The following is a 22,681-nucleotide window of genomic DNA, read 5'->3' as shown; positions in this document are numbered from 1 at the left end:
ATGAGATTGCACTGATCATGACCAAGCCACAACAGGAAGGTGCATGTAGCCCATACAAGAAATATCCCTGAGGCACCTGAGCCAGGTGCCTCAGGGATGTTCGCAGTACTGGGCCCCAGGATGCCTTCTGCATAAAGCCACTCTGCCAAGACTGGTACATGTAACTGATCTAATATATAAAAACAAACAGAGAGTTACGTAAAATAAAAAGGCAGGAATATGTTCCAAATGAAAGAATGTGATAAAATCTCAGAAAAAGAACTAAACGAAATGGAAATAATCAGATAAAAAGTTCAAAGTAATAGCCATAAAACAATCTCACTGTACTCAAGAGAAGAATGCATGAACACAGCAAGAACTTCAACAAAGAAACAGAAAATAAAAAAAAAAACAAAACAATCAGAGCTGAAGAATTCAGTAAGTGAAATGAAAAATATACTAGAGGGAATCAACAGCAGATCAGAATGCAGAAGAATGGATCAGCGATCTGGAAGACAGGGTAGTAGAGATCACCCACTCAGAAGAGAAAAAAGAAAAAAAAATTTTTTTAATGAGGATAGTTTAAGGGACGCTGGGACAACATTAAGCATACTAACATTTCCATTATAGGGCTCCCAAAAGGAGAAAAGAGGGAGAGAAAGGCACAGAAAAACTATTTGAAGAAATAATTGCTGAAAACTTCCCTAACCTGGTGAGGGAAACAGACACCCAAGTCCAGGAAGCAAAAAGAGTCCCAAATAAGGTGCACCCAAAGAGACCCATACCAACACACATTATCATCAAAGTGTCATCAATTTAAAGATAAAGAGATAATCTTAAAAGCAGCAAGAGAAAAAAAAAATCTATTTATGTACAAAGGAACTCCCATAAGACTATAATTGATTTTTCAGCAGAAACTTTACAGGCCAGAAGGGAGTAGCACAATATATTCTAAATGCTAAAAGGAAACAACTTTCAACCAAAAATACTCCACCCAGCAAGGTTATCACTCAGAATTGAAGGAGACTTCTGCTTTTCCCAGAAAAGCAAAAGTCAAAGGAGACACCAAAGTGGCCCTATAGTAAATATTAAAGGGATTTCTTTAAGTGGAAAAGTACAAAATTAGAAATAAGAAAATTATGCCTTTTTAAAAGTTTATTTATTTTGAGAGAGAGTAAGAGCAAGTGAGCATGGGAGGGGAGGGGCAGAGAAAGAGAGAGGGAGAGAGGGAATCCTAAGCAGGCTCTGTGCTGACAGTAGAGAACCTGATGCAGGGTACGAACCCAAGAACTGTGAGATCATGACCTGAGCCAAAATCAAGAGTCAGATGCTTAACTGACTGAGTCACTTCGGTGCCCCAAGAAACTTATGAAAGAAACAAATCTCAATGATAAAAGTAAACATAAAGGTGGTGGATCAACCACCTACTTTAACTAGTCTGTAATCAAAATACAAAATTAGTAAAATCATCAGGACCTACAAAGAATATACAAAATAGTAAGATGTAAAACATGACATAAAAACATAAAATGTGGGGAGAGAGGAAGTAACAGTGTAGTGCTTTTAGAATGCATGAATTGAAGCAATCACTGACTTAAAATAGGCTGCTATATACATAAGATGTTATGTATGAACCACATGGTAACTACAAACCAAATACCTATAATTGATACACAAAAAATAAAGAGAAAGGAAAATAAACATAACACTAAGGAAATTCACCAAATCACAAGGGAAAAGAGCAAGAGAAGAAAAAAGGAACACAGAAGAACTACAAAAAACAACCAGAAGGCAACCAACAAAATGGCATAAGTACGTATCTATCAATAATTACTTTAAATGTAAGTGGACTAAATGCTCCAATCAAAAGACATAGGGTGACTTAATGGATAAAAAACAAGACCCATGTGTATGCTGCCTACAAGAGACTCACTTCATATCTAAAGACACATACAGACTGAAAGTAAAGGGATGAGAAAAGATATTCCATGTAAACGGAAATGAAAAGAAAGCTGGGGTAACAATATTTTACATGTGTAAAATATTTATATCAGACAAAATAGACTTTATTATTAGTTTCTAAGTATTTATTTTTAAGTCAGCCCTACACCCAGCGAGGGCCTCAAACTCACAACCCCAAGATCAAGAGTCCTATGCTCTGCTGAGATAGCCAGGTGCTCCAAGACAAGATAGACTTTAAAGCAAAGACTGTAAGAACAGACAAGGACATTACATAATGATAAAAAGATCAAGAAGAGGATATATTTTTACATGTGTAAATATCTATACACCCAACATAGAAGCGCCTAAATACAGAAAGCAAGTATTATCAGACATAAAAGAAGAAACTGACAGTAATACAATAATAGTAGGGAACTTTAACACTCCACCACTTCCATCAGTGGATAGATCACCCAGACAGAAAATCAATACGGAAACACTGGCCTTAAATCACACATTAGACAAGATGAACTTCATAGATATTTGCAAAACATTCCATCCAAAAACAGAATAGATTTTTTTTTTCTCAAATACACATGGAATATCTCCAGAATAGATCACATGTTAGGTCACAAAAAAGTCTCAATAAATTTAGTAAGACTGAAATCATATCACGCATCTTTTCTAACTATAACAGTATGAAACTTGAAATCAATTACAAGAAGAAAATCAGGAAAAACACAAACATGCAGCTGAACAACATGTTATTAAATAACTAATGGGTCAATGAAGAAATCAAAAGGAAATAAAATACTTTGAGACAAACTGAAATAAAAACACAAAATCTATGGGACACAAAGGTAGTTTTAAGACAGAAGTTTACAATGACACAGGCCCACCTCAAGAAACAAGAAAAATCTCAAAACAATGTAACCTTACACCTAAAGGAACTAGAGAAAGAACAAAGCCCAAAGTTAGTACAAGGAAGGAAATAATAAAGGTTAAAATGAAAATGATATAGACACTAAAATAAAAAAATAGAAAACATCAATATAACTAGGAGCCAGTTCTTTGAAAAAAGAAATAAAATTGATAAGCCTTTAGTCAGACTCATCAAGAAAAAAAGAGGGAAGGCCCAAATAAATAAAATCAGAAATGAAAGAGAAGTTACAACTGATACCACAGAAATACAAAAAATCATAAACAAATAATTATTTGACAATAAATGCGACACCTACAAAAACAGATAAATTCCTAGAAACATACAATCTTTCAAGACTGAATCAAGAAGAAATAGAAAATCTGAATAGACTGATTACTAGTAATGAAATTGAAGCAGTAATTTAAAAATTCCCAGCAAACAAAAGTCCACAACCAGACAACTTCACAGGTGAATTCTACCAAACATTTATGGAACTATTAACACCTATCCTTCTCAAACTATTCCAAAAACTAAAGAGGAAGGAATGCTTCCAAAATCATTCTAAAAGGCCAGCACTACCCCAATATAAAAAAAAAAATCAAAGACACCACAAAGAAAGAAAATTACAAGCTAATACCCTGATGAATATAGATGTAGAAATTCTCAACAAAATATTAGCAAATCAAATTCAACAACACATTAAGAAAATCATACACCATCATCAAGTGGGATTTATTTCAAGGATGCAAGGATGGTTCAGTATCTGCAAATCAATCAGTATGATACACCACATTAACAAAAAGAAGGATAAAAATCAGTTGATTATGTCAATAGATGCAGAAAAAGCATCTGATAAAACTCAATTATCCATTTATAATAAAAATTCTCAACAAAGTGGGTATAGAGGGCACATACTTCAACATAATAAAGGGCACCTATGACAAACCCACAGCTAACATCATACCTAATGGTGAAAAGCGAAAAGCTTTTTCTCTGAGATCAGGAATGAGGGGGCCCCTCTTGCCACTACTAGACACATCAGACAAGAAAAAGTGACAAAAGATATCCAAATTGGAAAAGAAGAAGTAAAACTGTCATTATTTGTAGATTAAATGGTACCATATATAGAAAACCACAAAGACTTCACCAAAAAATTATTAAAATAAATTAATTCAGCAAAGTTACAGGATATGAAATCTGTATACATAAATCTGATCCATTTCTATACACTAATAATGAACTATTAGTGAAATTAAGAAAACAATCCCATTTACAATTGTATTAATAAGAATAAAATGCCCAGGAATAAATTTAACCAAGGAGGTAAAAGACCTATACTCTGAAAAATGTAAGACATTGATGAAAGAAATTAAAGTTGACACAAATAAATGGAAAGGTAAACAACGCTTATGGACTGGAAAAATTAATATTGTTAAAAGGTCTATACCACTCAAAGCAATTTACAGATTAATACAATCTCTATCAAAATACAATGGCAATTTTTCACAGAACTAGTACAAGTAATCCTAAAATTTGAGTAGCCACAGAAGACTGAATAGTCAAAGCAATCTTGAGAAAGAGTAAAGCTGAGGTATAATGCTCTTTGATTTCAAACTATACTACAAAGCTATAGCAATCAAAACAGTAATAATATTGGCATAAAAACAGACACATAGTTCAATTGAACAGAAGAGAGTCTAGAAATAAATCTACAATTATACAATTAATTTTTGACAAAGAATATGCAATAAAAAAATGACAATCTTTTTATTAAATAGTATTGGGAAAACTGGACAGCTACATGCAAAAGAATGAAACTGAACCAATTTTTTTTTTACACCATATACAAAAATAAACTCAAAATGGATTATACACCTAAATGTGAGACCTGCTCTCACCAGGAACTGAATCTCCCAGCACGTTGATCTTGGATTTCCCTGCCTCCAGAATTGTAAGAAATAAATTCCTTCTGTTTAAGCCACTCAGTCTATGGTATTTTGTTATAGGAGCCTGAGCTGAATAAGACAGGTTGTTTTTGTTTTTGTTTTTGTTTTTGTTGTTGTGGTGGTGGTGGTGGTTGAGTTGTAAGAGTTCTTTATATATTCTGGACATTGACTCCTTATCAGCTATATGATTTCCAAAATTTTGATGTAGCTTAATTTATCTGTTTTTGTTGTTGTCTGTGAACACTGGTTTTTAAGCCTTCATAGTTTGGGTTGGTTATATTAAACTACTACTTTTAACTTATGAATTTCCCAATAAATGGCATTTGGATAAAATAAGAGATAATTAGGGGAACCTGGGAGGCTCAGTTGGTTGAGTGTCTGACTCTTGATTTCAGCTCAGGTCATGATCCCAGAGTTGTGGGATTGAGCCCCATGTCAGGTTCCATGCTCAGCGTGGAGATTCTCTCTCTCTCTCTCTCTCTCTCTCTCTCTCTCTCTCTCTCTCTTCTCTGCCCCCCCCCCACCCCTCTCACATGTGCTCCCTCTCTCTCTCTAAAATAAAAATAAATAAATAAAAGAGATAATGAATACAACATCTTTTTTTATTACCTGGAGCTGCATTCGTTTTAATAATATGCTACTTACTATTCAATTCTCTACTACAAACCAGAATTGAATCTGCAAACTTGTAAAGATGAGTTCAGGCATGCTCAGTGAAATGATGCTAACTCAATGCTGGTTTATTCTGTGGTAAGTGGTGAAGAATGCCAGAATAATCTGTAGTGGTCAAGCATACAAAAAAATCAACTTTTTACACACCTCTAGCTATAAGGGGCATTCAAGTGGCACTTAAGAAGTTTCTTTTCTTTGAGTAAGACTAAAGCAATTAGATTTAGAAATAGCCTGGGAAACATACTGAATGTAAGAAATTGCAATAAACAAGTAAATTTTTATTTTTAAAAATGGGTGCTACCAGGTTTTTCTTCATTTATTATTTCTATTTCTTATTTCATTCATTTCTTCTTATTATTTGTATCATTTCTTTTTTTTAATATATGAAATTTACTGTCAAATTGGTTTCCATACAACACCCAGTGCTCATCCCAAAAGATGCCCTCTTCAATACCCATCACCCACCCTCCCCTCCCTCCCAACCCCCAACAACTCTCAGTTTGTTCTCAGTTTTTAACGGTCTCTTATGCTTTGGCTCTCTCCCACTCTAACCTCTTTTTTTTTTTTTTTTCTTCCCCTCCCCCATGGGTTTCTGTTAAGTTTCTCAGGATCCACCTAAGAGTGAAACCATATGGTATCTGTCTTTCTCTGCATGGCTTATTTCACTTAGCATAACACTCTCCAGTTCCATCCACGTTGCTACAAAGGGCCATATTTCATTCTTTCTCCTTGCCACATAGTACTCCATTGTGTATATAAACCACAATTTCTTTATCCATTCATCAGTTGATGGACATTAGACTCTTTCCATAATTTGGCTATTGTTGAGAGTGCTGCTATAAACATTGGGGTACAAGGGCCCCTATGCATCAGTACTGTATCCTTTGGGTAAATTCCTAGCAGTGTTACTGCTGGGTCATAGCGTAGGTCTATTTTTAATTTTTTGAGGAACCTCCATACTGTTTTTTGTATCATTTCTTAAATGATCTTTTTTCTTATTAATAGAAGTGTACAAAAACCCGCTGCTAGTCATATTAATGATTTATTGCCAACAACTTTAAAAACAGTGGTCTATATGGTTCCTAATGGCTTGACAATTCAGTGTTGTGAATGAGAATAAACTTGCATTGCCTCATCATTATGTAATTTTTGGAACAACAATTATCCCAGTAGATGCCAAATCGATACGTAAAGCTGAAAATTAACCCAAAGATCTTTACATTTGGCCTACTAGAAAATTTCAGAATCTTTTGGAATCTTTTTTTAACTCTAATGGGAATAAGCTTATGATGCCTCTGTAGTGCCTCTGGTAATTTCAGCTAAAATTTTTTCTGGGTTTGTATCCCTTAGCCCTATGCAAAAGAGTGACACATCACTGTCAGATTTTCCCTAAGAGAAAGTAAGAAATTAAGCTTCAAGCCAATTTTTTTTATGCTAACCAACACAGAAAAATATTGTCAATAAACCTCAGTTACTGATGAAAGAAACTTTTTATATAAAGTTATAGTTTACAAGAGGGGTAAACATCAACAAACCCCTGATAATTCATCATTAAGGAAGCATTCCCTTTAGCCAGTTTCTCCACATTGAGCATGCTTATTGTATCCATTCTCTGTATTGTGCAGAATGGTTCATGTGATTGAGTTCAGAGGATACAAGTTTGGTAACATTTATTTTTTTTATTTTTATTTTTCCTTTTAATTTTTTTAATGTTTTATTTTATTTTTGAGAGAGAGAGAGAGAGAGAGAGAGCGTGTGTGCACGTGAGTGAGCAGGGGAGGGGCAGAGAGAGAGGGAGAAGCAGATCTGAAGCAGGCTCCAGGCTCTGAGCTGTCAGCACCGAGCCCAATGTGGGGCTCAAACCCACAAACTGCGAGATTGTGACTGGAGCTGAAGTTGGAAACCTAACCAATTGAGTCACCCAGGTGCCCCAAGTTTGATAAACATTTAGAACTTACCAGGACTATTTCTTGTGGAAAAAAGTTGTTTTATAAAACCATTTAAAGGAGATAATAATCTCTCATAATTTTTTTCTTTTAATGGCAGTAGGTATTGGTACCCTTTTAACCACATGCCCGCTACTCCGTGAGTATTCATTATATTCATTGTATTTAAGCTTTGTATTTAGGAAATGAAATACTGACCAATCTATAAGGATTCAAATTATCTATCAAAATGAATGACAAACCTAAGTACAAAACTGAAGGCTGAAATGTTCAGTTGATAGTGTCCTAAAAGGCAATAAAAACGTACTTTTTTATTACTCAAGATAGTTCTGGAGACTTGAGTCAAAACTGGGCTAATATTGGCATATCTGCACTTTCTTAAAGCAATCTACCATTGTATGTATGTACGTATCATTGACATACAACATTCTATCAGATTCATGTATACAACATAATACAATCTGCCATTTTATTTTATTTTATTTTATTTTATTTTATTTATTTATTTTTTTTAACATTTATTTTTGAGACAGAGAGAGACAGAGCATGAACGGGGGAGGGTCAGAGAGAGAGGGAGACACAGAATCTGAAACAGGCTCCAGGCTCTGAGCAGTCAGCACAGAGCCCGACGCGGGCCTGGAACTCACTGACCGCGAGATCATGACCTGAGCCGAAGTCGGCTGCTTAACCGACTGAGCCACCCAGGCGCCCCACAATCTGCCATTTTAAATCTTTGAGTCGGTAACTGGATTCTTTTTTTAGTGTTTATTTAATTAAGTAGAGAATTAATTTAATTAAGTACAGAAATGGTATAGAATATAATAAACAAACATACCTCCTGGGCTGTGACCGGCATTCCTCCTCCCCACTGTCTGCCTCCTGCATAAACAGGAAAAATGATAAAAAAATTATTTAAAACCTGAGGTCTCATATCATAATATCAACAATGCAATTTTACTAAGCTTTGTATGTAGGAGCATCTCATTCACCTTGTGCACTTGAACGAATTCTCTCCATAAATAGCAACTTCAACCACCCCAGAAGGTTGATATGTATCAGAATTTATTTCTGGAGGAAACTTCAACAATAGTTTTACAAACAAATTTCATTGATAACAAAATACTAACAATTAAAAGAACTATACCTCTGAAAACCAACTAAAGATGTTATGCTATTGTTATGTTACTTCAAATTCAAAATAAGTGGGCATTCTGATTACTATCAGCAAATCTCATCAAGATGACCTATTAATAATTCTGATCCCCAAAGAACAACCTAAACAATGAGCACCACTTCACAAAATGCTCATGCTCAAATCACCAACAGTATCACCATCAACACAACGGTTACTACTTATTGAGTATTTATCATGTGCCAGGCACCTTGCTCAACACTTTAAGTATATTGACTTATTTATAAGTTCTAGAAGGTTGATGGTACTATATTTCTCATGAATTCTACCACACACACACACACACACACACACACACACACACACACAGCTTAGGATAAGTATCTTCAATCAATAAAAAAGTACTGAATCATTGTTTAATTACAATGTTTAGTTTTCTTAGTAGCACATAAAATAGTTGAGGGTGTTATAACATGGCAATTAGACTCAATGAAATATGGATTTTACAGATGAAGAAAATGAAATCCAGAAAGTAGAAATAAATAAGTTGTTTAAGGAAATTCACATGGTGAAGTAGAATTAAAACTAATAAAAATACTGCCTCCCAACACATTGTAAAAGCTTACCCCTCCCTGGCCTAGGTCAGGACTTACAAGTTATTATACAGATTTTCATAGACACAAGAATATTGACATAAAGGAAAAGTGAGAAAAGATGTAAGAAATAATAATACTAAGGCGCTAAATGTTTCTTTAAATTTGCTCCCTGACATTTTACATTTGTTTTTTGGTCACTTTTGCTCTATTTGGCAAACATAAAAAAAAATTCACTTTTGCTGAATTTCAAGCAGTATGTGTACTGTCTGCCAATGAGCCACCTACATTTTTGAGTTTATGGAACTATCTCCATTCACCTCTGTTATCATTCTGTCTCCATTCCTGAGCAGCTACTATAATTTAAAACTCTACAATTTTTATTCCCATTTTATTTTCATTATTGATTTCAGGCATGCCTATTATTTTCCACAAAGGGAAGAACACAGCAAAGAGGGAAGACAGATTAAATGTCATAGTGCGCTCAACTATTTGCTGTAGGGGAGGTTTTAGGTTCAGAAGTATTCCCTTTAGGGATTGAAAAGAAAGGTGTCACAGGAAAAGAACTGATTATCTCTAGAGTCAATAGTCAGAACCCAGAAACCAAGTGAAAAGATTCAGATAAGCAAATGTAAATGTTAGATTTTGACTCCCAAAGGAACTATAATCAATAGAAATGATTTCCTGTAATCTCATTTTTCGAATAGTGCTTCATTATTATTACTGGTTAATAAAGCTCAACTTCTGATATATTCTTATCATATTTTTAATTATATGAACAATTATACAAAGGTTATATTTAAGATAAATGTAAGTTACGAGGTGCAATAAGATAATGAATACCTGTGAATACCATTCCACTTAAGAGCTAAAACAGTATCAATCCCTTTGCATCTCTGTGCTTATTAGCTATCTCCCATTCCTATCCTCTCCCGATGTGACATCTTGAATTTTAATTATCATTTTCTTGCTCTCACTCTACTATAAAAAAATTCAAACATACAGAAAGGTTGAAAGTTCTTGTAGTGAATCTGTATATTCATCATATATATATATGTATATATATATATATACATATATATATATTCTACCATTAATATTTTATATACTTGTTTTATTACATATTATTTTTCTGCCCATCCATCTATCCATCTTCAAAGCAGGATACAGACATCAGTATATTTGTCCTTAAATGTGTATAATTAATTAGAATTCAGTATTATAGTTTTTTTTCTTTTACGGTAAAATTTATACACAATGAAATGCACAAATCTTAAGTGCATCATTCAATGAGTTTTGAAAATTTATGTATCTGTGTAACCCAAACTTCTATCAAGAAATGAAACATTTTTATCACTTCAGAAATTTTTCTTGGGCCTCTTCTCAGTCAACACCTGGTACCACCTACTCCTAGAGGCAACTACTCTTCTGATTTTTCTACAAACTTTTCCTCCCAAATTAGCACATAGCATATGATTCCATTTATATGATTCCACTGTTCATATAAATAAAATCATATAGTATGTACTGTCTTGTGTGAAGCTTCTTTTATGCAGCATTATGTTTTAAGATTCATCCATGTTGCATTTAACAGGAGTTCATTTCTTTTTACTCCTGAGGATTCCATGAATTCACCAGTTTGTTTATTCATCTCCTATTGATATATATGCTTCGGGTGTTTGAATTTTTGTCCATTATGAATAAAGCTGCTATATGCATTCCTTTGTGGGGTTTTGGTAGAAATATGTTTTTGTTTCTCCTGGGTAATGGGATAGATGCATGCACAGTTTTATAGGAAAGTGCAGGCCTTTTCCCAAAGAGATTCTAACACTTTACACTCATCAACAACGTATGAAAGTAGCAATTACAGTTTAATTAGCAATTTTCTTCTCCAATGGTTATTGTTTTCCATGTCCTTAGAAACTTTTGCTTAGCCTTTAGTCACAAAAATACTCTACCATATTTTTTTTAAGATTAAAAAAAATTTTAAGTCATCTCTCCACCCAACATGGAGCTTGAACTCATAAACCTGAGATCAAGAGTCATGCGCTCTACTGACTGAGCAATCCAGGTGCCACTCTACCATATTTTTTAAATAAAAGTTTTATGGTTTTATATATAAGGTCTATAACTCATGCTGAAATAAATATTTGTATATGATGTGAGGTAGAGGTGAGGAGTGAGGTTCATATTTTTCCACATGGATATCCAGTTTTAAGTACCATTTGTTTATGACTTTCCTTTCCCATGGATTACTTGGCTCCTTTGTAAAAAATCAAATGACTGTACAGGTGATCTCTACTTCTGGGTTCTTTATTCTGTTCCATTGATCTATTTGTCAATGTTTATGCCAGGACCACATTATCCTGATTACTGTACTTTATAGTACGTTTTGAAGGAAATATAAATCCTCTAACTTGATTCTTCTTTTTCAAGATGGCTTTATTTTCTATAAGATTTTTTGTCTTGAAAGCTATTTTATCTGATATTAATAGAGCCACTACAGACTTATTTATGCTCACTATGTTGAGCATATTTATGCTCACTTATTTATGCTCTGTTTGCAAGACATATTTTTCAATCACTTTATATTTTAATGAATGTCTCATAAACAAAATATAGTTGTATCTTGCTTTATTTTTATTTTATTCATTGTGACAATCTTTGCCTTTTATTTTTTCTTAAAAACTTTTTTTTAATGTTTATTTATTTTTGAGAGACAGAGAGGCAGAGCACAAGTGTGAAAGGGACAGAGAGAGAGGGAGACACAGAATGCAAAGCAGGTTCCATGCTCCAAGCTGTCAGCACAGTGCCTAACGTGGGGCACAAACTCACAAACTATGAGATCATGACCTGAGCCAAAGTGAGACACTTAACCGACTGAGCCACCTGAGTGCCCCTTTGCCTTTTAATTGTAGTGTTTTGTTCATTTACATTTAATGTAATTTGATATAGTTAGATTTGGGTCTACAATGTTACTGTTTATTTTGTTTGTCATCTACCTTTTTCCTTTGTTACTCTTTTTCTGTCTTCTTTTATGTTATTTGAATATTTTTTAGAATTTCATTTTAATTTACTTTATTTTTATTTATTTTTTAATTTTTTTTAATGTTTATTTATTTTTGACAGAGAGAGAGAGAGAGTGAGAGAGAGAGAGAGAGAGAGAGAGAGACGAAGCATGAGCGGGGGAGGGGCAGAGAGAGAGGGAGACACAGAATCCGAAACAGGTTCCAGGCTCTGAGCTGTCAGCACAGAGCCTGAGTGGGGCTCGAACTCACAGACTGCAAGATCATGACCTGAGTTGAAGTTGGACGTTCAACCAACTGAGCCACCCAGGCGTCCCTTAATTTACTTTATTGGTTCTACCTCTTTTCATTATTTTTTTTATTCCATTGTTTTTTTAAATTACATGTCTGTATTCATTCTTTTTCAAGATTTTTTTATTTTTATTTTCTAATATAATTTTATTGTCACGTTGGCTAACATACTGTGTATACAGTGTGCTCCTGGTTTTGGGGGAAGATTCCCATGATTCATCGCTTACATACAACACCCAGTGCTCATCCCAACAAGTGCCCTCCTTGATGCCCATCACCCATTTTCCCCTCTCCCCTGCCACACCTCCATCAACCCTCAGTTCTCTATATTTAAGAGTCTCTTATGGTTTGCCTCCCTCCCTCTCTGTAACTATTTTTTTCTCCTTCCCTTCCCCCATGGTCTTCTGTTAAGTTTCTCAAGTTCCGCATAGGAGTTAAAACATATGATATCTTTCTTCCTCTAACTTGTTTTACTTAGCATAATACCCTCCAGTTCCATCCACGTTGCTGCAAATGGCAGGATTTCATTCTTTCTCATTGCCAAGTAGTATTCCATTGTATTCAAGATTTTATTTTTAAGTAATCTCTACACCCAACGTGGGGCTTGAACTCACAACCCTGAGATCAAAGTCACATGCTCCAAAGACTGAGCCAGCCAGGTGCCCCATGTCTATATTCTTAAACAATGTATTATTTAGTTTTGATTAAGAGATTTAAAAATTGGCCCCAATGTTTAAATTTTTAAACTGAGCCTGGGTGGCTCAGTTGGTTAAGCATCTGACTTTTGATTTTGGCTCAGGTCATGATCTCATAGTTAATGTGTTTGAGCCCTGCATCAGGCTCTGCTCTGACAGTGTAGAGCCTACCTGGGATTCTCTGTCATCCTGTCTCTCTGCCCGTCCCCCTGCTCATGTGCACAAGCACTCTCTCTCAAAATAAATAAATAAATACACATTTTAAAAAGAGACCTTTAAATATTGTATTATATGTATGTGGTCTTCCCAATATGCTTTTTAACACTAAGTATTATGCTAACAAGATTCATTTACTTATTACATATAGCCATAGTTCATTTTTACTGGTGTAAAATACTTAGATAGATTGTTTCCAATTTTTGGTGACATCAATCATGCCGCTATAAACATTCTTGTAAATGTCTTTTGGTCTACATGTATAGGAGTGTACCAGGGATTGGAATTGCAGGGTCACATAGTAAACAAAGGTTAACATTTACAAGATACTGCCAAATTATTTTCCAAGATGGTTGTGCTGATTTATACTCTTACCAGGAGTGTATTACTAGCCTATTGCTAGCTTCACACTCTTATCCTCATACCTAAAATGAGCAGACCAATAGGGAGATAATTCAAATTATTTTCAGTTCTTTGGTGGATTTTTCTAAGGGAATTTTTGTGAAAGTATGTGGAGAAGGAAAAAACAAAAATACCCTTGGTGCTTCTTAGGGGGCACACAGAGCCAAAACTAGTTACATCTGCAGAGGAGAACTAGCATTTATTGAGCATCACTATGGCTCAAGTGCTTTACATGTTATTTTATTTAATATGCACCATAGTGGGACGTGTTCAAAGTCATGATGCCAATAAATGGTATAGTTAGGATTTGAACTCACGTCTATTTTTCTGTTACAACCAAGCTTCCTGTAATCTAAGAATCTGACATTAATACCTACATCCAGAGTCAGGGGTTAGGGAGTGAGCCATAAAAGAAAGCATTTCTTTTTTCAGGACTTAAAATAAAATAATATCCTCTGTCATTTTTCTATGACTTCAACACTTTAAAATAGTGCCAAAGGAGTGGAACATTTCTTTTGGCACACACAAAAAAGCAAGTCAGAGTAGTATTTCTTTTGTTTCGTTTTTTTTTTTTTTTAAGTTTAGTTTTGAGAGGGGGGGGAGGGAGGGAGGGAGGGAGGGAGAGGGAGAACACGTGAGTGGGGGAGGGGCAGAGAGAGAGAGAGAGAGAGAGAGAGAGAGACAGAGAGAGAGAGAAGGAGACACAGGATCTGAAGCAGGCTCTAGGTTGCAAGTTGTCAGCACTGAGTTTGACATGGGGTTTGAACCCACAAACCATGAGATCATGACCCAAGCTGAAGTCAGATGCTCAACCAACTGAGCCACCCAGCTGCCCCCAGAGTAGTGTTTCTTTTTTTTTTTTTTTTTTAATTTTTTTTTCAATGTTTTTTATTTATTTTTGGGACAGAGAGAGACAGAGCATGAACGGGGGAGGGGCAGAGAGAAAGGGAGACACAGAATCGGAAACAGGCTCCAGGCTCCGAGCCATCAGCCCAGAGCCTGACGCGGGGCTCGAACTCACGGACCGCGAGATCGTGACCTGGCTGAAGTCGGACGCCCAACCGACTGCGCCACCCAGGCGCCCCCAGAGTAGTGTTTCTAACACAAGATCCTCAACATTTTTTTCTTTCTTTTTTAGATTAATATTACAATCATCATGGCAGTGAATGATGAGCCAGTTGTTAGATTTTTAGGAATCTTGTGACACTCACATTGGTAGCCTGAAATTGGCCATGGTGGGAGTATTTACCAGGAAAATCAGCAAGTGCTGCAAGTCAGCCCCCACCCAGAGAAAAGTTTTTTAAACAATTACCAGTACATCATGAGGTGTGGGACCTAAGAATGTATACATTCTATTTATTTTTTTAACGTTTGGTTGAGAGTGCGGGGGCACAAGTGGGGAAGGGGCAGAGAGACAGGGACAGAGGATCTGAAGCAGGCTCTGCACTAACAGCAGCGAGCCCGATGTGGGGCTCGAACTCATGGACCATGAGATCATGACCTGAGCCGAAGTCTGATGCTCAACTGACTGAACCACCCAGGTACCCCAGAATCCGTACATTTTAAAAGCTTCATAGATAACTAACAAACAGTTAAGATTGAAAATCTTTGTCTTAAACAATTGGAAAAACATTTTAAAGCCTGGGATACACATAGCTACTACTCCCTCAAGGTAACTGTGCTAGTTACAAGGGAGATCAGTGGTGATGGGCACTTAGCTCTCCAACAGGATCTATTGTCCCCCTTCCTAGACTGAAAGTCTGCAAGGGCAGGACTGTGTTTGCATAGTGGCAGTCATATGCTTAGCAGATATTATATGAATAAATATTGCCCAAGGTATCATAACCACTAAGTGGCAGAATTAGGAATAAGCCTTGGGGCTAACTTCAATATATTATGTGCTTCATCTCCGTTAAATTATTGGTCATATCCTTGGTTTGTCAATCCAAGATGAGTACTTAAAATTGGGTAGAGATCAAGCAGTATCTGATTTCAAACTATACTACAATGCTATAGTAATCAAAACGGTATGGTACTGGCATAAAAACAGACACATAGATCACTGGAAAAGAACTGATAACCCAGAAATAAACCCACACTTTATGCTCAATGTACTCCTACAACAAAGGAGGCAACAATATACAATGGGAAAAGACAGTCCCTTCAATAAATGGTATTGGCAAAACTGAACAGCTACATGCAAAATAATGAAACTAGAGCTTTCCTGCACCATACACAAAAATATTTCAAAATGGATTAAAGACTTAAATGTAAGACCTGACCTGAAACCATAAAACTCCTAAAAGAGGCAATAATCTCTAAGACATCAACCTTAGCAATATTTTTCTAGATATGTCATCCAATGCAAGGAAAATAAAAATAAACAGTTGGGACTATATAAAACTAAAAGGCTTTTGCACAGCAAAGGAAATCATCAACAAAATGAAAAGGCAACCTCCTGAATGGAAGAAGATATTTGTAAATAATATAACCAATAAGGGGTTAATATCCAAAATACGTAAATAACTCACAGAACTCAACACTCCAAACTAATATGATTAAAAAATGGGCAGAGGACCTGCATAGACATTTTTCTAAAGACTTATAGATGACCAACAGATACATGAAAAGATGCTCAACGTCACTCATCATCAGGGAATTGCAAATCACAACCACAATGAGATATCACCTCACGCCAGTCAGAATGGCTAGTACCAAAAAGATAAGAAATACATGTTAGCAAGGATGTGTAGAAAAGGGAACCCTCATGCACTGTTGGTAGGAATGTCAACTGATGCAACCACTCTGAAAAACAGTATCGAGGTTCCTCAAAAAACTACAAATATAAGTACTATATAATCCAGTAATCCCACTTTTGGGCATTTATCCAGAAAAATGAAAACACTAATTCAAAAAGATAAATGCAGCCCTATGTGTATTGCAGTGCTATTTATAATAACCAAGATATGGAAGCAACCTAAGTGTCCAAAAGTAGACAAATACATAAAGAAGATGTGATATAAATGGAAAATGGAGTATTACTCAGCCGCAACAAAGGAGATCTTGCCATTTGCAACAACATGGATGGACCTAGAGGGTATTATGCTAAATAAATCAGGCAGAGAAAGATAAATACCATATGATTTCACTTATATGAGGAATCTAAAAAACAAAACAAAACAAACAAATAAGCAACAACAGCAACAACAAAAAACCAAAAAGAGAAATAGACTCATAAATATAGAAAAAAACCCTAGTGGTTGCCAGAGGGATGGGGGGGGGGGGTGATTCATGAAATAGGTGAAGAGAATTAAGAAGTACAAACTTCTAGTTATAAAATAAATCACAGGGATGTAAAGTACGGCATAGGGAACATAGTCAATAACATTGTAATAACCTTGTATGGTGACAAATGGTAACTACACTTATCTGGTGAGCATTTCATAATGTATATAACTGTGGAATCATTATGTTATATATCTGAAAGTAATAAAATATGCCAACTATACTTCAAAAAAGCAAGCAAGCTAGCAAGCAAGCTGTCCAAAAACACAGGCAGAAGGGTAATGAAGGAACACGGATTACCTGCCAAATATTACTAAACTAACAGCATAATTATTTCAAGTTTTCCAAAGTCATTTTCGAACTGAGGAGTTGATAAATACAGTTAATGGCTCTGACCAAAAAGAAATAAGAATTTTTTTAAATATGAAATTTATTGTCAAATTGGTTTCCATACAACACCCAGTGCTAGAAATTGGAATATTTAAGACATTGATGTACTGCTAAGACTAGTTTGATAGGGGAAAATGCATTACTATTTTCCGAGTATTCATATTTAAATCTAGACAATTAGCTATTCAGCCACCAATAGGGGAAGGGATAGAGTGAGGATCTGGGATATCTTCGGGGAAATAAAAAATCAACATATTCACTAAAAGCTGCTGGAGTCCACAGGAGACAAAAGGAAGTGTGAGACAGTACCATAGTCAAGGAGTTTATCTTCCTGAAGAGATAAGGTTATTATTATATTTGAAGAGTGGATCCAAAATTTACAGTATAAATGCATGGCACAGTGAGTACATTTCACAGAAGTTCAGGAGATATGGTGGTATACTGTTCATAGGAACAAGTGAGCTATGAGTCCAATATTGAAGGAAGCGTAAGATCTGAAGAGGCACAGAGACTGACAGGGCATCTGAGACATGAACAAAAGGAAGGAAAGCAGGAATATGTCTGACACATTGGGGTGCTGGTGAGCTGACCAGCTGAGTTGAAACCCAGGGCTTGCCTTGATGTGAGTTGCAAAGTTGCAAAGGGCAGGGATCTAGGCCTGATCCTATGGGGAAGCTGGGGAAGCTAGGGAAGGTATTTATCAGCAACTTAGAAAACGGAACAAAATCCTAAATATGTTGCTTTGGTGGTAATAAAATTCTTTTAAGGAAACAGGCTAAAATTTGGAAAGCCAATTACGAAAAATGAGGTCCTTTTCCTAAAGCCAGAAGACACTGCTCAGTTTAACCACAGATCTCCACTAGAGGGCAGACAAGTCAAAGCTTATTCTGTGGTTAACTGGCAAAATTGCCTCCACAGAAAATATTAAGAGAAAATGTCTTGTGTTGTGTAAAGACCATTTTCAGTGCTTTTAACCTTGAACAGAGCCTTTAGCTAGCATATAAATGTTTCACAGAATAGTTTTGTGTGGTGTGAAATGCTTCTTAATTGCAAATTGGACCAGTGGAAAAGTTCTACCTTGGGAATCTAGCTTAGGTGACAGGCGCATGTGCTCATCATACATTGTAACGTAACTGGAATGCCAACAGCAGGACTCATCACTGACTACCTTACTTCGATCTTCCCCTCCCATCTCAGGCACATCCTAACCACCGCTCAAGCCAATGCCCAACAATGTGTATATTATCTTGACTGTGATTTCAATCTAGGTTCTCCTTTTGGTCAACTGGGGATGTGCTTGGTTTTAGGGACTCATTCCTTTGAAGTCAGAGTGAGGTGAGGTCACCAGATAGAGGATCTTTTATGTACATTTGACTCAGCAGGCTGAGTAGCTGTCATATAGGGGTGTTAGTGGGAGTCCTCAGGTCTCACTAACATAGCATGAATATTAACATCTAAATAAAAGGGTTGAGAATTCCATCAAACTTTTTAGATGCTAAGGCTAGATTCTGCAAAGTACATAAACATTTTTTCTGTTTTTTTTTTCTATTATTTTTTTCAATTTTTTATTTAAATTATAGTTAGTTAACATACAGTACACTATTGATTTCAGGAGTAGAATTCAGTGATTCATCACTTACATACAATACCCAGTGCTCACCACAAATGCCTTCCTTAATACCCATCACCCATCTAGCCCATCCACCCCCCCCCCCCCCAACATTTGTCTGGTTCTCCATAACTATGCGTCATACGCATGCATTATCTGATCATTTAAAAAAAAAAAAAAAGAAAGATGTTAGTTGAAAGATGCTTTCTTTGTATACACATACCACTTCCATGACAGATGAAGCTAGAGTAGTATTATGCTAAGTGAAATAAGTCAGTCAGAGAAAGACAAATACCACATGATTTCATTCATATGTGGAATTAAGGAGCAGAACATATGGAAGGGGGAAAAAAAGGGAAACTTTTTTCTGTTTTGATCTCTTGCAAAATATCTGTCATTAAAGAAACGAGGGCGGTAGTAGGTCGATTTTCTGTTATTAGCTGGAAGTAGTTTTCTTCCACTCTTTTTTTATTTTTTTAAATTTTAACTAGGTTCCACACCCAATGAGGGGCTTGAACTCACGACCCAAAGATCAAGGGTCCATTGACTGAGCCAGACAAGGTGCCCCAATTTTCTTCCACTTTTGATCAATGCTATTATCACAAATATTTTCTTTCTCCTTGAAAAATGACATTTGGTTTCAGGTATTAGGTATTTCAACTGCAGGTAAATTTTACTATACTCAAATTCTGGTGTTATCTTCAACAAGCCAGGCCATCTTGAATCTCAGACTTTGCTATACTGTTCCTTTTGCCTATGATATACTTCATTCCCCTCTTTGCTTGCCTACTGCTACTCAAGTATAGTGGAAAAGACCCTTCAACCAAGGTGTCCCATTTTCTATAATGTAGATTCAGTCTTCAAACATTATTTACTATTTTAATTTAAATACAAAAATGTAGTAGTAATTCCCAGCACAAGAATATTCATAGCCATACCTATTGTACATTTTCACATGGCCAATCATTTTAGAGGCTTGCATAACAGAATTCTGATAGAAACAAAGATGAATGGGGGCAATGTTGGCAATAACAGTTAGGAATCAGTGACCTAATCATCACCCTCTTCTTTTAGAAATGCATTCTATTTATTTTATTTTAAATCATATCCAACAATCTTTTTCTTTATAGATTCTCTAATATTACTTAAATATTTAATGAGTTCCCTAAAAATTTAGCTCATTAATTCAACTATCATTTCTTGTGGTATATGGTTTAATATATAGCAATATAACTTCATTTTTCCCCAAAATAGTTAATCAGTTATTTCGGTACTATCTGGTAATTGGCCAATTTTCCCCCACTGACTAGAAATCCTATCTTAATTAAAAAAATTTTTTTTCAATTGTTTATTTATTTTTGAAAGACAGAGAGATGGGGCGTGAGTGGCGGAGGGGCAGAGAGAGAGGGAGACACAGAATCTGAAGCAGGCTCCAGGCTCTGAGCTGTCAGCACAGAGCCCAATGCAGGGCTCGAACTCACAATCCGTGAGATCATGACCTGAGCTGGAGTGGGATGCCCAACCTACTGAGCCACCCAGATGCCCCCCTTAATTATACATTAAATATTTTCATGTACTTGGGTCTATTTATGGGAGTGGTAATACCTACATTACCCTTGCAGAAAATAAAAGTATAGAAAGTATAGAAAGACCCACTAAACTGTGAGCTTTTTGAAGGCAGGGACTATGTTTTACCTTTATATCCAAGTACCTGGCACACAGTATGTGTCTTGGGGGTTTTTTTTGGTTAAACATCTTTATTGATACATATGAATTATGTCTCATAAAATTTACCTATTAATTTTTTAGTATCTTCACGTGGTTAAATATGTGTTCCTAAGTATGTGGTCATGCATTTTATTTATTATTATTTTTAAAAAAGATTTTAAGTAATTTCTACACCCAACATGGGCTCAAACTCATGACCTAGAGATCAAGAGTTGCATGCTCTCCTGACTAAGCCAGCCAGGCACGCTTTGTGGTCACACATTTTAAAACCATGCCATATATTCAAATATAAAAAAATCTATGTACAGAGGAAAGCAGTAAATTAAAAAAAGAAAAGTCTAATGACAAACTGAAAAATATTTTCACCATATATAAAACAATGGATTAACAGTTTCAATAAACAAAGAATTCTAATGAATCAATAAAAAGTCAAAGATAATTCACAAATGAGATACAAAGGGGCTGGAAAGGAAGTTAAAATATGATTAGCTTGAATTTTTTTTTTTTGAGAGTGCAAGAGGGGGAGGGGCAGACAGAGAGAGAGGGAGAAAGAGAATCTTAAGCAGGCTCCTCACCCAGTGTGGAGCCTGATGAGAAGCTCGATCTCATGACCCTGACACCATGACCAAAGCTGAAATCAAGAGTTGGGTGCTCAACCAACTGAGCCACCCAGAAGCCCAAGGTTAGCATGAAATTAAACACACACACACACACACACAAATTCAAATAAAGATGCTGTCCCATATTTTCCCTATTAAATTATTTAAGATAAAATAAATAATAATGCACAAAACAGTCAAGAATTCATGAAAATGGGCATTCTTTCTAGCAATCTATATTACCAGCTTTAGAATGGGTCATATTTTTTACCTTATAATTTCATGTCTAGAAATGTATTCTAGTGAAAAAAAAAATCAGAAATATCTCCAAAGGTTTATTTATATACAAGGAAACCAAATGCAGACTACTCATTTTAACAAACAAGTTGTAAGCCACTTTAATGTATCAAGACAGGAGAAGTTGAGTAAATTAAGAGACTGCTAAACGACAGAATTTTATTAAGCCATTAGTTTATACTATTTAAAATGAGAACATGATCAGAATGTAACGATTACTGAAAAAAAGGCAGGTTTCTTATGGGATGTGGTTATAAGTGGTAACCTTCTTCTTGATGATCATTTATATTCTCTAAACTTTCTACAATGATCATGTATTATAATCAGAAAAAACTAAAAAATGTGGAGTAGAACATGGGAGGAATGTACAGATTCCTATTCTTTTTCGTTTCTTAATTAGATGTCTTCTGATATATTAGGTAGAAGATTACACACATCATCTAACCACTGTTTTAAAAGAGACATAATTAATAAGTTGGAAGATCATCAGCTAGTAAAAGCCTCTGTTGGCAGGTGGCTACCTGAATAAATGATATGCTCCGTTTCCTTCCTCTTTGAACAGTAGCTTCTAAACTCTTGCTACAGCCATGTGAACTCAACTCAAGTTCACAACTTTTCCTATTCAACGTCCTTTTTCTCTAGAGCCATGCTTTTTAAACAGGAGAGAAGTACCCCAGGGTCATGCCTCAACGTGGTAGGAATTACTGAAATCAAAGGATGAATATAAATCATATTCCCAGAGCATCAGTTTTCCCTGATGGGAAGTAATATTTTTATGGTAACAAAGATACAGATATATAAATGTGAAGTTTGAAGTAGATCATGACAATCCAAATAAATCTCAGGCTTATAAAGACTCCTTTAAACTCTATATACCCAGACAGCTAGGGGTTTCCTATTCACTCCCCTCTGCTGTTAGAGAAACTTCTGGTGGAAAATTTGAGGAGCACTGCAGAGGACTGCTGTGTGTAACTTTATGTATGTATGTATGTATGTATGTATGTATATATGT

General features: G+C 35.5%; 1 protein-coding gene across 5 annotated transcripts in view; it reads right to left on the bottom strand.

The window, feature by feature from the left end:
- The window catches only part of SSH2 (slingshot protein phosphatase 2), a 255,271-nt gene that overhangs the window by 143,687 nt on the left and 88,903 nt on the right, over nt 1-22,681 (bottom strand). For all 5 annotated transcript variants that reach the window (XM_019429697.2, XM_019429698.2, XM_019429700.2 and 2 more), the window contains one exon: nt 8,242-8,285. In XM_019429697.2, coding sequence (XP_019285242.2) covers nt 8,242-8,285 — 44 coding nt within the window. The remainder of the gene's footprint in view (nt 1-8,241; nt 8,286-22,681) is intronic.

The sequence above is a fragment of the Panthera pardus genome, unplaced genomic scaffold, assembly GCF_024362965.1.
Source record: "Panthera pardus isolate Hobbes unplaced genomic scaffold, ASM2436296v1 HiC_scaffold_3, whole genome shotgun sequence".
Lineage (NCBI taxonomy): Eukaryota > Metazoa > Chordata > Mammalia > Carnivora > Felidae > Panthera > Panthera pardus.
Note: the sequence above shows the minus strand (reverse complement) of the source record. Positions and strands in the feature narration are given on the sequence as shown.